The sequence below is a fragment of the Egretta garzetta genome, unplaced genomic scaffold (genome assembly GCF_000687185.1).
Source record: "Egretta garzetta isolate BGI_Z169 unplaced genomic scaffold, ASM68718v1 scaffold200, whole genome shotgun sequence".
Lineage (NCBI taxonomy): Eukaryota > Metazoa > Chordata > Aves > Pelecaniformes > Ardeidae > Egretta > Egretta garzetta.
The window spans coordinates 310,195-327,651 of record NW_009258379.1 but is presented as its reverse complement, the minus strand read 5'-3'; the positions used below and the strand labels follow the sequence as shown (position 1 = coordinate 327,651).

The window sequence follows — 17,457 nt, the reverse complement described above, 5'->3', positions numbered from 1 at the left end:
CTTTGACTGGAACTAAAGTCCTGCCTTTAACAGTAAAAACTGTCATGAGGAAAGGTTTAAAGGGATGTCCAAGTTGGTTAACTGTTTAAAGGGATGGAATTTGGGCATACTTGAAAAGGTATTTTCTAAATTACATATTTCAAGATATTAAGAACACTCGCACCATCTACCCTCTTCCTCTCCCTCCTTGCTTCCTATTTTCCCATCCAAAGGATTTTTAGACCAAATTTTCTTTAGTTTAAAAAATCCAGTACTGGCAACCTGGGGCATTCTGCATCCTAGCACATGACAATAAAGGCATCTCTGATATAGCATAACAGATTTACCAAGCAAAAAAAAACAACCCTGTATTTGCTGTTCAGTTTTATAGTGTCCACTCACATTGTTTGTTGAAGCCAAGATATTTAATTATTTCAGTATGGGCAGGAGTTACGCTGCTTGGAAAACAGCTCCGTATTTCCCACTGCACCAAAGCTATCTGAGCGTGGGTTTTTTGACCATCTTTGTTCCCGCAGCTGGGATACAGCGATGCACATTCCGGTTTATCGCAGGCATAAAGTAACCTGAAAGACTGGACTGTAGATGGTAGATAACTGTGCTAATATCAGATAGCGGTGTGCAAATAGGGCAGCTTTGGCTGGAGAGCATCTCTAGTTCTCTGTATAAAGTGTTTATAGAATTCAGAGCTGGCCACCTCTCCCCCAAAATGTTAACTGCCTGGGTGTGAAGGGCAGCTGTGTGCTACTCAGTCCAGCAGCTTCTTCCCCGTGGGCCTGGGCCCCCCTCACACCTCCAGACCTCAAAACACTGGCAGATCTTAAAGAAACTGTTCGTACTGTGAAGCTGAGCTCATGAGCTCAGACTGAACGTGGTGTAATGCAATGAGATGATGGCCCAATGACAACAGCAACAGATAGTTTGTGTGTCTCTATGAGATCAGTTGCTCTGTGAGGAAATAACAAATCAATAAAAAAAAAAAAGTCCAAGTGCACTTATAGCCTGGAAAATGACTGGAGAACTGGTGTGTGCTAAAACATTTAGTGCAGTATTGCTGGGCAGTGGAAGAAGTCAAAGGTATCTTTTCAGGGATAATAGATCACAGATTGTGCCTGTCGGGAACTCCGGAGGTCCTTTGGGACTCCTAGGAAGTTCATCTGCAGACCATAGCAGAAACGAATGATGTTACTTTGGTCTTTACTCAGATGAACTCTTGTGAACCGCTGTAACTGCCCCAAATATTTCTTTGGAAGGCGACGGCATTGTGTGTTCACTTGCCTGCTCTCAACCTGCCCATTTTAGGGCTATTTCTTTTATCAACATGACTTTCTTATGACAAATGGCTGCCTTGGTGAGAAGTCCCTCTCTGTCCTTTTCTACCCAGAGCCTGTAGGCTGTGGAAAGACACTGCACGCAGTCAAACACATTGAGTTTACCAGGAGAAAAATCTGGTTCTGTGCTTTCATTCACTTTCAATGTCTCTCCTTTTATCTTCTGTAATAGCTTGTGTGTTGAAAGTGCATTTTTAATTAAATTGTTTGCATCTTGTATATGCACAATACATTCACTTTGAGGGCATTTTTATTACAGTAGGAGGGTGGTGATATGTAATGAGTCTCAAGAATAATTAAAACCTGTGTTAACTTGTGGATGTTTTCAGTAGCAATTGAACTTTGTGTTGAGTCTCTGCTGGGTCCAAGATCAGATCTTAATCAAGTAGGAAGGAAGGAAGGGGTGATGAGAGAAGGAAGAGTTGGGTTTAAGTACCTTTGTAAGTTCTTACCAGTTTAAGATAAAGCGCATCTACCATATTTATTTAAAAAAAAAAAAGTATATTGCCCCCAATTTTAGGTATTTAGCTCAAGATACTTTTTGTGTTCAACACTTATTGAGGGAGAAACACAGAAAGCGGGATAATGTTATGAATCCACTTTGGGAGATACCTTCACCTCTCCTGTATGTGTACGTAGCCTCAGAGTTTTGTTCAGACAACCTTGGTTTACACTGAAGGGAGAAAAGCAGAGTAACCTGAGAAGGCTTTAACTGCAGCATGATGTGACAGAACAGAGGTTTAAATAACTAGGGATTTCTAGGAGAGAGTATGATAAATCACTTTTCTCTTTTACTTCAGGGAGGTAGAAATACATGTCAGAATCGACAAGATGCGTGACTTTGATCTGAAGCTTTGACTTTCTGCATTAAATAGTCATTAAGTTTTTTATCAATGCATTTTGTATGGTCTAGTTCTGGAAAGGCAGGGAAGGCTGGGTCTTCCAAGTCCCTTCCTATAAAAGGTGAAGATGGTTAATAATTCTTTAGCACCCGAAGACCTGAACAGATGTTGAAAAATTGACTTGCTGAATTTGTGGAAATGCCAATAACTATGCTTACTTCCCTAAAACATTGTAAACAAGTGATTTGTGTTCGTTGTGATATACTATATTCAAAGATGGGATAAGAAGGGGGCCTGATTAAAGGGCAATGATTAGAGTCCTGTTACATGAAATACTTTGGAAAAGTGTTAATTAGTCCATCTCTGCTGAAAAGTACAGTTTTATGTTGGCTTGTAGATGGTTTGACTTTGCCAGGGACAGCAGGTGAATGAACGTTAATCACACTAGCCTTGCCAAAGATTCTATGACCTCCTGCTCATACCCAAGTCAAGCTGAGGCATGTAGCAGTGTTTTGTAATGGGTAGTAGTTCTGAAGATGTCCCTAATATTAATCTAAATTCAAGAACTGCACTGGAGGTTAAATACTAGTTCAGTCTGGAGGAGTGTCTTTGGTCTCTGGAAGAGATCCATTTGGATTAACTGGTAAATCAAGTAAAAGCTTATCTAATTAAAATCCCCTATTTAAATGTCAGAGCACCTGCACTACTTTTTCTTAGGTGAAGCCAGTTTTTAATAGTTCATAAAGTTACTGTTAGTGAATATACTAGGCTAGCCTCCACAAAAAACCTGAATGATTATTTTGAAAGTATGAATAAAAGGGTAAAACCTGAGAGGGACAGACACATTTCTTTTTCAGGCTGCCAGGATTTTCCAAGAATGACTGTAAACTGTTTTCTTCAGGTTGTGTCAAATGCTGCTGGACAGGGGGTTGCCATCACTGGGAACAATACTTTCAACAACTGGAATTGGCCTAATGCTGTGATTTTTGCTGCTACTGTGATCACTACCATTGGTAAGTATTTATTACGACAACTTTCCTAACTGTAGTTTTCTGTATGTTCTAGTGTGTTTGTGATCTTCCATTTGTGCGTCAAGCTAGACACCCAATAAAGTTCCAATGGCTGGTGTTGCCTACAGCACATGTTCACCCACAGGTTTGTAAAGGAAAAAACCCAGGTTTTTGGCACTCCTTCCATGGGTATACAGAACAAAAATGTGTGCCTTTCCAATAAGTAACAGATCGAAGGTGCTGTTGGGGAGGACTACTGTCATTCCAGTTCCATTATTTCGTGCACTTAAACTTCCAGATCATAAAATCCCCAAACAAGAGTTACAAAACATTTAATTAAACTAACATTTAAAGCATGTGCATATGAGAGTTTTGTATAGCTGTCCTGTTACTCACGTGCATCCTCTTAAGCTATTGACTGATCAGTGTTCTCGGCTTGTAGAACAATCTAGACTTTTTATCTGTCTCTTAAAGGCAAAGTAGAACAAGTGTTGTCTTCTAAATCTCAGTACTGATTTGTGCTTGTAAAACTCTGTGTTGAAAGACTTCTTCCTCCTTTCATATACAGATTTTCAGAGGTCAACATCATCTGCCGTCTGGTTTTATAGAGAAGTCTTTGCTACACGGTGTTGCTACACCCTTGCTATACAATGAAACACCCCCCCACCCCCCAAAACCAAAACCAAAACCAAAAACCCCCAAAAAACCCCCCACAACCAAGAATGCAAAATGATCAGAGAAGGCTGGAGGTATATAGAAATGGAAGTCTCACTGTTAAACCATATGTGGTTTTCTTTATTATTTGAAACTCATTAATAGCCAGCTTATATTATAACATGACAAAAAGCTGAAGTCAGGAACACACCTAAATAAGAAAGCTCTGGCACAAGTTCAGAAAATAGGCTGCTGATTTTAGAGCCTGAGTTTATAATGCCCTGTTGGGTTCTGTGGCCAGCAAAGAACTAAGTTCAGTTGAAATCCCTTGCTGTCCCCTTGCACTTGACTTGCAAACTCTTACCCTGGAAAGGTACCATGTCCCACGTTGAATGTGTGCAGTGGATCTTTTCCATGGAAGCTAGCTTCAGGATGAATTTTGAACTTTTAATCTGTAAAATCGATTGTCACATTTTTAACAGCACTGCGTAAGGTTACAGAATCATATCAGGACTTTTGAGGTGAGCTTTATTTCATACTTATATCATCTGGTCAAGAAAAAGATGCACAAAAACCTAGGAAACACTTAAAATGCAGTAATCCTCTCGGCCTGCAGTAATGGAATACACATTTGCTAGAGTAGAATTGGAAGGTATCCAGACTCGGAAGATCGGCAGCTGGAGTAGACTAAAGCTCCTATAGGTGGTGAAGTAAGGAGTGTCTGATACAGCAGAAGCCCACGCAATGTTGTTTTGTGCTTAGGTAGAATTGCCTTGAATTCTCTGCAACAAGCACAGACCGTGCACATACTTTATCTCTTTTAGGTTACGGAAATGTTTCTCCAAAGACACCCTCTGGGCGTCTCTTCTGCATATTTTATGGGCTCTTTGGAGTTCCTCTCTGCTTGACATGGATCAGTGCTCTGGGGAAGTTCTTTGGAGGACGTGCCAAGAGGCTGGGCCAGTTTCTGACAAAAAGAGGAGTAAGCCTGGTAAGGCCTCTCTTGTTTACCCTCATGCTGTGTATTTTTGATGCATGAATTAAGCTTACACTTCCTAATTTACCTGCTAATCTTGATAGTAAATGAATACTTGCACAAATACGAATTTTCCCAAATGGTGTTGCATAAAACTAACTGCAAGGGGGATTGGATCTGATTATGTTAGTTCTGCAAGAAGTTTTAGCAAAATGAGGTCTTGTAGAAGCCTTTGATACTAAATATAGATCTTGCAGCTTCTATGGAGACATAAGTATTGCTTTACATTAAGAACCTGTAGGACAAATGTAGGTGAGGCTCCATGTCATGGACATTCCATGCAAGCTCCTCTAGCACAGAAATAAGCTGTCCTGCTTTGTTCCCACCTGCTTCTATGCTAACATGAATACTTCCTGCTGTGCAGTGAACCAATGGGAAAATAATGTTTTGTTCCGAGTTACTGGCTTGTGGGTTTTTTGTTTGTGGCTTTTTGTTCTTTTTTTGGTGGTGGTTTCTTTGGGGTTTTGGGGGGTTTATTTTTTTTTTTTTTTTTTTTTTGTCCCCCCCCAAGTGAGGTCTATTTCAGTTCTAACTCTGCACAGAGATGGGAGGGAATGCAGGACCATAGTGCCTGGAGGACAGTGGGACTGCTTTAGGTCCTGGTTTCACAAACAGAGCAAGAAATTTCTTGGTTCAGCACCTGAGAAGAAAGTACAGAAAATGATGGTGAAATGTGTGTGTGTGTGCAGCTTTGTGCAGAGGTTACATGAGCGGCAAAGGGTAGGAGGCATAAATAGGAGAGAAGCCTCTTAAACGCTTCTGATCTTCTATACTCGAATGAATAAAAGGAAAATCAGAGGTATTGACTGATTTTTTGGCTAGACTGCTATGTCTGCGTCCCATGCCTATTTATAAAATACCAGGAACTCCTTAAACTTTTCAAGAGTATGACAGAAAGCTATGAGGAAATAATCTGTTTGAGCAAGTAGTTGTAAGAATAGCGAGTTCAGCATCAAGGAAAAAAAAAAAAATAGTTGTGTGTTTACTTCAGTCAGTGACTTTTAGTTATGGCTGTTAGCGCAAAACTCTGAAATGTCTGATACTGTCAGATGATACTTGGTGCCATGGGTGGAAAAAGAAAATTTTGGAGATCTTTCCCTGACTTTTTTTCTCTTCTTTCTTTACAGAGGAAAGCACAAATTACATGCACAGCTATTTTCATTGTTTGGGGTGTTTTGGTCCATCTGGTTATTCCTCCCTTTGTCTTTATGGTGACTGAAGGATGGGATTACATTGAAGGCCTCTATTTCTCATTCATCACTATCACCACCATAGGATTTGGAGATTTTGTTGCTGGTCAGTAATTGTATTTTTATTTAATATTTCACTATAGGCATAGTGTAGCAATTCTATTCCCAAACTCTTAATTTGAAAAAGTGATTTCTAAGCTTTTCCAAAACGTTTTGCTTGAATGCAAGGTTCAGTTAAAGCTGGGTATTGATCCAATGGACTGGATCTGGCTCTTCAATCTTGGTTTAGACACTGAAGGTCTTTATTGGACTGGAGCCAAGTTCTGGAGTTCATAACTCTTTCAGGTGCCCCAGGTCCCCGTTTCAGGCAATCCTAGCCACCATGATGGTTAAGCACCTTTGAATGAGACCCAGGATACCAGGCAGGGTGCATAAGTACTGAGCAATGCTCTCTGTGCAGCTGGTGACTAGAAGTAGTCAACAGGAAATGCTGAGCATACTGGCATCTCCTTCCTAAATCCTGTCTTTCTCTAAAATCCACTGCCTTGTTCAGGGCCTTGGAGATGGTCCTTGTAAGTGGAATTCTGAATCGTTTTCTCAAAGAAGGTACCTATAGCCACACCTCAGTGGCAGGGAGAAGGTTTATAATTTTCAAAGAGGAAAAAAGCTCACTTTTATAGCCTACAAGGAGAGGCTAAATATGCTTCCATTTTATGTTGTTAATCCAGTGGTCGGCATACATGCAGCCAAGAAGTGGAAGACCTAGGATCAACGTTTTCTGTCAGATGGGTTTTGGATCCTCACTTGCCACAGAGCAGAGTTCAAACAACTAGGCTCTGATACTGTGGAAGGGAGTAGTTCTCAAGGTCATAACTTCAAAGGTTTAGCAGCTGCAAGTCCTTTTTCAGTAATGTTCTTGTTTTTAATTCTTTGTAGGTGTAAATCCAGATGCAAACTATCATGCCCTTTACAGATATTTTGTGGAGTTATGGATCTATCTGGGACTAGCTTGGCTTTCACTTTTTGTTAACTGGAAGGTCAGTATGTTTGTGGAAGTCCACAAAGCAATCAAGAAACGGAGGAAAAAAAGAAAAGAGTCATTTGACAACCATCCTCGGTCTAAAAAACCCCTTCAAATGGGTACCTCAAAGGATGTCAACATCTTCAGCTTCCTTTCAAAGAAGGAAGAGACCTACAATGATCTTATTAAGCAAATTGGGAAGAAGGCCCTGAAGACGAACAATGACAAAATGATTAAAGTAGAAAATGCCAAACAAAATATGCAGAATACCAGTATAGATGTCCAGGTGACTTACACAAAGACAGAATCATTTGAGTATGATGAAGTTTCCCTGGACATTCAAAATGGTCATGTACTGAGACCCCTGCATGATAAACGTATTGGAGACAGCCCTCTAGAAGGAACCATGTTTGTAAACCAGCTGGACAGGATTAGCGAAGAAGAAGGCGAAGTGTGGGATTCCAGAGACTATCGACCCTTAATATTTGAGAATGCCAATATAACATTTGTAAATGAAGATGATGATGAAGAGGAAGATATCTCGGATGATGAGGAAACGTCAAAATCCTCCATGGATGATAATCTAGCTGAAGAATCTGAAACTGCAAAAAACCTGGTAAAATTCCCGTCCTCTGATGAATCTACCTTTACCAATAACGAGCTAGAACTTTCTGTGCCTTATGAACAACTGATGAATGAATATAATACAGTAAGCAATGTGAAGGCTGCAACGTGAAGCGTGTTTGACAATGGTTTTCTGAAAGAGGTCAGTGCATAATGAACAAATTAACAGAGCAAGGAGAAAAGCATGTTTTTGCAGCTTCTCCTCTCTCTTTGAAAACAAAAGCAAGTCCCAGACTAATAAACTCCAGTGTCCTTTTCCCATTCTAAGTTGGTTTCTGAGCCCAACAACTTTGCTTATCTGAGAAACTTGTAAAATAACAGTTGAATTTGGAGGCCTGCTCCTTCGTGGGATTTTATGGTTCTTGAGCAAAGTAGAAAAGAAAAGACTAGTTAATACACTGGACCTGCTCTGCTTTTATGCATTTCATTGAGGAATTAGTTTGGGAATGTAGCTATACTGTTGCAAAGAGACTGTTTCGGGCATCAAATGTGTTCGGTTACTCCACTAGCCTTTCACCTCTGAAAACCTGGATTTGAATCCTGCTTTGATCATGAATGAAAGAAAGGGGTTTGCTTTTTTTTTTCCTCCAAGTTGCCCATTGTTAAGTTGTTACCACAAAAAAGTGGTGCAACCACTAGTTGTTCTTAATGAGAAACTTCAGATGGAATACCGGGACACACAGATCTGAGCTGAGGCGTGCTGGCAGACTGAGGAGGAAGCATCTGAAACATCTGTCTAGAATATGCCAGTGCTTGTCAAATAATAGTGAACTGTAATTTCATAAATAAAACATTAAAATTAAAAATTCCAAAGGAATGGCTTGAGAAGGAAACCTCTAACAAGGAAGAATCACCTGGGATGAAGCTCACCAATTGCGCTGCTAAACTGCACATCAGCCCCAGAACTGTCAAAGAGTGAAGTGACTGGAAGACCGACCTATCGATCAAAGCACGTATGAGCACAAGCAGGATGCAATGAACTTTTTTTAACTTTGAAAGTGTCCTTCCACTGTCCATTTCCTAGAGGAAATACTTGAATGAACCTTATGCAGTATCTATGTACAGGTGAAGTTTTATTGACACTGGTCTTCTGAGGAAAAGATCACCTTGGGAGGCACAGGTATCCTCCAAATGCCTGTCAGCAGGGACCCGTAGCACTGCTGCCGATCCGTGCAGTGTGCTAGTCAGTATTGTTTGGTGTTCCTCCCTGCCTTGGTACTTCAGACTAGACTTGAATGAGGGATGATTTTTGAAACAGTTGATTACACTCTGCTTATTTGTTTTAAAGTATGACCTATGTGCTTATACAATGGTTATTCTATCCCGCTTTCAAGAAAGCTGGGCAATGTCAAATCTTGGGCAAACTGAGATGTGATCAAGTGACTCAAGGCCATAAGGCACTTTTTTAAAAGGAACTTTGGCTCTAAGCACCTGAAAGTATTATCTTTTGGCTTGGAGATGGGCTTCTCATTGAGAAGGAAGTATGCTTCTTCATAACATTTATGCCCAAATTGTTTTGGCTACGAAGAAAATGATACCATGGTTTTATTTTTCTTTATTTCTCCATATCCATGCGTTAACCCTGACAACTCTTTCAAATGAGGCTCTTGATTACATGTTGGCAAAAGGTACTGACATCAGTTGTATCCAATGGACTTGGAACAGAAAATAGCCGAGACCTTTGAACCTTAACATGTCAAGTTCTGTTGTTGTTCTTAGTTTTACGGTATTTAAGTCATTCCAGTACGTCTGAAAGTTTCCAAAGTTCAGTGAACAGTTAAAAAGTTGTCTCATTCTTGTTTTCAGTATAATGCTGGCAGACTCACTAGCTCTGTAAGAAGAGCTTGTGGAATCTTGCAATGCTAATCTTGAATTACTAGATATTTCTAATAACTGCAAAAATTGGCTGCAGCTTCAGTTACTGGCCTCTTCCACAGGAGAAGGAGGACATGTGGGAAACTAGCGCTCTGGTTGGATAGCCTGTTGAGGGGAAGCTTTGGAGGCGTCTACTGTGAAACAAGGGACTGTCTTTACTCATTTCTTTTCAGAATTAGCCACACATAAGACAGTTTTTCAAATAGAAAGTGAACATGAGGCTAGGGCCAACTGTGTTAGACTGGCAAAAAAGTGGCATCAACATAATTGGATTTGATAGTTAATCTGTACTTTATGGTAATATCACAGAAGAGAGGTTTTAATTTGAAATAAACTTTTATTACATTACTGCTATTTGGAGCAGGGGTGGCTGTGGGTGAACTTGACTTGTATCTAACAGGAAAGAGGGAGAGGGCCTATCGAGAAGGCTCTGATTTACTTCTAGTAGACACCCCCACCCCCGTTGTTTTAAAACGACTCCAAGCCCTTCAAGTATTTCTGCATATCTGAAGGGTTGTGGTTGACAACTATACCTTGTAACTCTTAGAAATGGTAGGCGAGACTACCTACGTGATATGCAGGATGCTTGCACAGCAAGTCTAGCTGCCTTTCTTTTTTTCTTTGTTTAAAAAAGTGCACATTAGCTTAAAAGAAAATGAGAAAGCACTCCATATAGCTTTTGTTGTCCTCCAACTTGTCTTCCGTTACTGATGCAGAGATCAAAGTTTTAGTGACAGTTAGAAAGCTACAGGATAGTGAGGAGAGAATAGGCTGGCTGAAAGTGCGTGAAATGGAAAAGCATAGTCCAATCTTCGTGTTAAAAAAGATAAATTTCTCTTTAATACAGAAATAATACAACCCAGACGCTTGGCTGGGCTGCTTTGATTGGGAGGGGATGTTGCACACTGGAACCCAAACCCTCCGTTCTCTGTAGCGAAGTCCACTTGTACGCCAGAGCTGAGAATGGATGGGATCTGTTTCATATTATCAAGTTAGATGTGGCTCTCTGGCCTTTCCCAGTGTAGTCAGCATAAACTAGAAGTCTGCGTAATAAGTATCATGGGATTTAAAGTAAGAGTTTAAATTTATTAAAACAAAGTACAATATTCCCGCTTTTTTGGGAAACATGATCACACCTCACAAAACTTTTCTCAAGACATCCCACCGTGTGCCTTAATGTAACCCTAACGCTGGGAAAAAAATTCCTCTTCACACAGGGGCCAACGCAATTGGTCTCGTTAAGCCCTACTTATTTTCAGTGTTTTGGAGGGGTTTAGTTGGCACTTAGCTTTCATACTGGCTCTCTCCAAAAAGTCGAACAATTTCCCAGGGTTTTTAAAATTATGGTGCCATCTCAGAACTGCCGAAGTGCTAAGCAAGACAGCTTTTTGCCTGCCTGTCTTCCAAGTCTTGAGAAAAGCAGCTGCCGGGGCGATCTAAATTAATGTCTTTTTGCCTTCAGATTTAGACCTAATGAATTAGAAGGGTGTCCAGGCTGGATTTTGAGCTTTTCAGCCCCAAAAGTGCCTCTGAGTGAATTCCCCAGTGCTACCTGGTAAAGGTCTCATAGTTATTTCAACTATCTGGTCAATCTGGAAACACTTTCTTTGGATGCCATGTAAGATTTCATTTGGCTAACCAATAATGTTAACAGCTCTCTTCATGGTATGGAAGTAGTTTCGTAGGCAAGACAAATCTCTTCCTGGAAAGAAAGGAGAGGGGCTTTTTGGTTTTTTCCCCCTTTTTTTTTTTTTTTTTTTTTAAAGTCTTAAACACACATATAAGGAAGGGATGGAATCAAGTGGAAACTCTGCTTTCTAGCTACTGCCCACAACTAGATTGTGTTTCTAGCCACATCACGTGAAGCATGGGTCCTCTGTCACAATACAAACTTGCTAATTTTGCCAAGATGAGCCAATACTTTAAAAAAATAAAAAAATAATAATTTTAAAAATCCTAAAATGTGACAACAAAAGTCTGTTCCTACAAAAGCCCTTTTAAGTGCTGTAGACTATGTGACCACATCCTTCATGACATGTGACACTTGTTGGTTTTCTCTTGCGCTATTAAAGCCTATTTTTTACCAGAAGGGCATCATCTTAAGATAACTATCTCACAGCAGGCAGTCTAACATATCTGATACACTGGTACGAAATCACCGAGGAAATACAAAAAGTGGTGTGTTTAAATTTTTCTGAACTAATGACTTGTGAATCTGTTGCTGGCAACGGATGTCACAAAGCATGCGTAAATAAAATAAACCATAGACTGGTAACAGATCCATGGTGACACAGTTGTATATATTGAGATTTTTTTTTTTTTACTCCAGTTGATCTGGGAGAGTATGTGTAGAGACAGACAAGCATCACTGATGAGGAGAGCAAAAAGCAATATACAGGTTTGTTGACCTAAAAAACCCACCCCAAGAACTGTTAGTGGACTTGTAATTTTTGTGCCTCATGGGATTCATTCCATTTGTGATGGATTTACGTTTTAAAAATTTAGCTTGTCTTTCATACGGCTTCTGAAGTTTGTACAGTTCTGACTCCTATCACTCCATAATATGCCTGTCTGTCTGTCCGTTGTTGCTGATTGTCACTGGAATCACACTGTATGTAAATATTTGCTAAGTCTTTGTAAAATGTAATTTATTTTAATATTTTGCAATAAAAATTTTACAATTTATCCTCTCTGTTATGAGGAGAGTGGCAGTCAAGAGATGAGATTTCTTTTTACAACTCCCTGCGCTTGTAATGCCCCTGACCGATGAGACTGGCCCAAAGAGCTCCCAGGTAAGGAGCTGATAAAGCAAGTTGGTTTATGCAAGCAGATGCCTGAACTTGTATGGAGCATTGATGCCGTCGGTTCAACAGCATCTGGTCTTCCATTAGTTACAGCACAGTATTATTCAGTGAGAATTTTGGACAGCTGTGGAAAGATAAAAGTTTATTCTAGGGCCGGTGGTGGTGGTTTTTTTTTTTTTTTTTTTAGGGGGCTGTTTTTAAAGATGCATTGAGGTGGGAAGTGTTAGAGTTGATCAGTGCTATAATAAAATAAAGTGGGGGTTTGTGGCTGTTATCTGAATCTTATGCCAGAGCTATTAAAACATCTGAGTAGCTGTTTATGAATTTTCACGAGCTGTCTAGCAGCAGTGCTTACCATTTTGCAGTCTTAGAAGTATTTGCAGTCCTTCACCTCCACTGCTTTCCTTTAAAACACCTCGGAAAATGGATAATTACTTACCTTAATGGAGGCAAATTGTGCCTCGGTGATACACACGGTAGAGAAATTGGGACAACCTCAGCCTGAGGGCGAAGAGACTGAACTTTTAGTGTTTGGGCAACTGGGAGAAACTTGCTGAGGAATGAGCTGGGAAAGTGGGGAGATGCATCGGCACAGGAGGGAAGGATGGGTGCTATCGTGATTTGAGTAAGGGTAGCTGATCCCTACAGTTTCCTCCAGCCCCACAACAGAGGAGTAGTGGAGGAGGAAGGGGGGCCTGAGGGGTGACTGGTGCCAAAAACAGCCAAAGAGGGAGGTGGGGTCCCCTGGTGGGGCTGAGGGAAGGACGTAACATGTGCTGGTAAGCACCTGATAACATTTCTATCGGCTGCCAGCGGGTTGGAGCCCACAGACTATTGTTCACCTTCTGCCCTCGGTATTTTAGTAAAGTGTTAGTAATTTATAGGGGGCAGGGTGGCAAGAAGTAGGAGAACAGGATAAACCTGTATCTGTTAAGCACCTGCTCTTATGGCCCATGCCTGGCTGCGGGTTCCTCCGAACACAATAGCTGAACAGATAAAATCGCAGACCAGCTGATACTTAAAAAAACCTGAAATCTTTTCACTGAACGCTTATCCTGGCTCTGTACAATGCATGGTGCAACGTGACCCCCGCTACCTGCAGCTCATGGAAACAGGGCGCTCCTCACGCCTTTCATTCGGGGAGATGAGGAGGGTCACCCAGCAGGTAGAGAGTTGCTGTTCAGGACCATTTTAGGCAGGAAAATGCTACTCTGCTCCCTGCAGGGTAATGTCCTGTAGCTGGACTTCAGTCCTGAAGAACCTGTAAAATATTTCTTCCAACTCTTATGCAAGTGTCTGCGGGGAGGTGGGGGAGGTTTGTTGGCCTACAGTGTGAGCAGGAGAGTTTTCTTGTTAAATTCATGACTTGTACCTTGTGCCTTTCAGCAAGGGTTGGGTGGGTTTTGTTGGGCTGCTTTTTTTTTTTTTTTTATAAAAAAACCACCTTTTTTTAGCCTCAACCTCCCCGTGGCAAGAAAACCAATACTGTAATATCTTGGAATAAAAGGTTGGGCTAAGCACAGGACCCATTAGATATGGCTGCTTTTTGTTCCAGAAAGCCTTTGGAGACCTCTCTTGACCTCCATGCGGACGGGGCCTCCTCCATGTACCCTGCCTGGCTTCACGGTGTGATTGTGGGCTTTATTTTGACTCCATGCCTAAAGAACCAGAGGGAGTGATGGGTAGGTGGGAGCAAACCTAACCCTGCCAGGGGCCACGCATCTCGCTGAGAGTGAACCTGTGGCATTGCCTTTCCCTGGCAGGCCCTTAGCTCTCCTCTCAAACGTGTTCATCATCACCTCCAGGTCTTGTGCAGCCTGGGATACTTGAAGGGCTTGCTAAAGGTTTGCTTTTCACTTTCGTGTTGGCAGATACCTTCTTCCGCGATGCAGCTAATGTGAGTCCCTGCTGACTCATGGCACGCGGGTGAAATCTTGGGGAAAAGGAGGCCAGGCTGAGAGAGTTGGGGTTGTTCAGCCTGGAGAAAAGAAGCCTGCAGGGACACCTGATTACGGCCTTTCAGTACCTAAAGGGGGCCCATAGGAAAGATGAGGAAAATCTTTTTAGTAGGGCCAGCTGTGTCAGGACAAGGGGGGATGGTTTTAAACTAAAACAGGGTAGGTTTAGACTAGATCTAAGGAAGAAACTCTTTCCAATGAGGGTGGTGAAACCCTGGCAGGGGTTGCCCAGAGAGGTAGTGGAGGCCCCATCCCTGGGGACATTCCAGGCCAGGTTGGCCGGGGCTGTGAGCAACCTGATGTGGTTAGCGGTGTCCCTGCTCCTGCAGGGGGGTTGGGCTGGATGGGCTCTGGGGGTCCCTTCCCACCCAAAACATTCTATGATTCTATGGAAAGGGGTGCGCTACTGACCTGTACTGCCTTGATTTCCATCCTGGCTCCCAAGAAAACCAGACTCATCAGGAGTGGGGTTTTCTGGGGGGTAATGTTTTGTGGAAACACAGATGGGTGTCCAAGTAGGCGTTTTGTGTCTTGGGCTGAAAACAAATTGAAGCCGTGGTTTTGTTGGACTACGTGGCCACCCTAGCACAGGGAGTGGTACCGCAACTGATAGGAGCACAGAGGTCCAAACCAAAACACCCACGATGATTCAGCTCCCCGACCAAGGTAATTTGCTATTTCCCATCAGAAGGGCTTATCTGGAAAGGGAGGGTTGAGGTGGATGGGGTGCTGGAGGCGTTATCCTGCACGGAGGCTCCCTGAAAGCCAGGTAGCACGGTTGAGGTAGGTGGGCTTCCTCTAATGGCCAAGTTTCCAAGTACAACCCGTAGCCAGAACTCCTCCTGGTTAAAATTATATTTATGTATGAATATGCGAAATATACTGACATATGAGAAATATTCTGATAGAAATATTTTAATAATCACTTTGAATTTTACAAGTTGAACTGAAACAACTGTGAATAAGAGGTTTAGTTTTCTGGTTTTAGAATATTTCTTTTTGGGGCGCCAGAAGTTGCCTGCCTATTGTCACTCCGTGCTGCTCTATGAGTAGATGAGAGGTGGTGAAACTCGCTCTCTGGGTTTTAATGGTTATGTTGTTTTCTACACAGAGGACGTTGTGGAAAATATACCCTGCCCCCCTTTTCTCCTTACTGGGAGGCTGTGGATGGCAGAGAAAGCAGAACGAGAAAACCTGACAATATGAACTCTGAAATTGGGGTGAGGAGGGTAAAACAAAATACCTGAAGCAAAAGTTAACGCTTTTCCCATATACATTCTTTGAAATTTCCCACGCTAGCCTTTACTAAAATTCTTTTGGGTACTTCCCTAGTTACGCCAAGCAGAAGTACTTGTGTTTTCAAATCAGATCTATAAATTATTTGTTCAGGAAAAAAACCAAGTACTTTGAGGCATTTTTTAATCTTATTTGAATAAAAAAGTAGTGTGTGGCACCATGAGATGCCTTTTAATTGTAAGGAGAACGAATGCACTCTGCGTGAGTGACCGTAGTCCCACCAGGAGCAAAGCTCCTGTTCGAGGCCTGTCAGTGGCTTCGCGCTCTTCTGTGGACTTATGGCTTTGGGTGCTTGTTGATCACATTTGTGTTTATCCAGTCAAGTTTCTGGGTGTATAAGGAAGTATCGTAATTCCTAAGGCTGCTAAGATCGGAGACAAAAATCCTCTTTGTGTGCTTATTTGTGGGTTGGGCCCTACCCGTACGGACCAAAATAAACTGGGTGCAGAGGAGTGCTTGTTCCTACGTACTCCTGGTTGCTGGGCAGAACTGCAAAATATGTGAATGTGAAATAAATCCATGTTCGTCTTGAAATTGAAGTCACAAGCTTCTGAAGCTGGAGGATAAGTGTTTATTCATCAAGCTGTGTTGTCCTCCCCTGGCAACCTTCATATTTGCTGCTTATCTGCTGTACGCTGGCAGTTAGTGGGAAGGAAAGGAACAAATCAAGACTTGAGACACAGACAACCTCTTGTGAGATTTTTCTATTCCTCTCGGCCCAGGACTTTTGCCAATTCCATCTCTGGCATGGCTGGAAAGGAAGGAAAAATAGTCAGCTAATTGGTCTGCTTTTTAATTGCTGATTAGAACGGGAAATGAATACAGGAGCAGGAGTAAGCAGCATGGCTTGGACATCTGAGGGGGATGCTGCCCTCTTTGGCTGGTTTTGTGCCTGTCAGTTTTTAATAGATAGAAAATTGGTGGGTTAACTCAAAATGAGAAAGGCTTGCAAGGGGGGCTTGCTTTCATCTAAGGAAGAAGGTCCAGGTTTTAAGATTTTCTTCTCTGTTGCATTTCTCCAGAAAGTGAAGCTCTTTAAGTTAAAATACCAGCCTAGACTCTGAGAGGTACAACAGGGATCAGATGAAGGCAAGAAGGTAAAGCAAATACTTATTTTTAAACTTTAACCTCCACATTCTCTGTAGTTCTGTGGTGCAAGTTCTCCATCCTTTACAGCTGCTTAAATTGAGGGAAGAGCCTGACATTTAGCGCCCACTCTGATAACCCCCACATGTCACTCAAGCACAGTTAAAGGGATGTGGTGTTGAACTGAGAAACCTTTTTTTTAGGGCAAGAGACACAATTTGATTCAAGTCCAGGAAGAAATCAGAGACCCCAACCTGTAGTAGCTGAGGAATCTGTTATTTGGGGGGGGGAGGGATTTGCTGTGAAACACAAGGAAATAAGTTTTCTGGGAAATAATTTCAGTCTGTTTTCCGACAATTTTGTCTGGCCAAGTGATATTGACTTCTCTGAGGGAGTTTAATTCCACGGTGTTTATTGGTAGTTGAAAAGTATAATTGTATGGGGGCATAATAGATGAAAGCTGGAAAATCTGCAGGAAAGAACTGGCAGCCTGTTAAAATGTGTAGGCTTGAGACAGACTTCTTCTTTCTGAGAATGCAATAAATATAAAAAATAAGGTGGAAATGGATTGAAGCTCTAACTGGCTTTTATTTAAAAGTTTCTGACCCCATATATTACTGTGTCTTCAAATGCTATGTGGTTTTGGAAATTCTTGGGATAAACAGCTTCCTCTGGCAGAGAGAGGGAGGAAAAGGCCATGGGGTTATCATGGTTTATTTACTGTAAAATGACC

The 17,457-nt window shown here is 41.7% G+C and overlaps 1 protein-coding gene across 1 annotated transcript; it reads left to right on the top strand.

The window, feature by feature from the left end:
* Positions 1-3,047: 3,047 nt before the first annotated feature.
* Positions 3,048-12,200, top strand: KCNK5 (potassium two pore domain channel subfamily K member 5). Its single transcript, XM_009640739.2, has 4 exons — positions 3,048-3,183; positions 4,659-4,825; positions 5,998-6,166; positions 6,997-12,200. The coding sequence occupies exons 1-4, from the start codon at positions 3,048-3,050 to the stop codon at positions 7,815-7,817; spliced, it is 1,293 nt and encodes a 430-aa protein (XP_009639034.1). The 3' UTR covers positions 7,818-12,200.
* Positions 12,201-17,457: the final 5,257 nt, after the last annotated feature.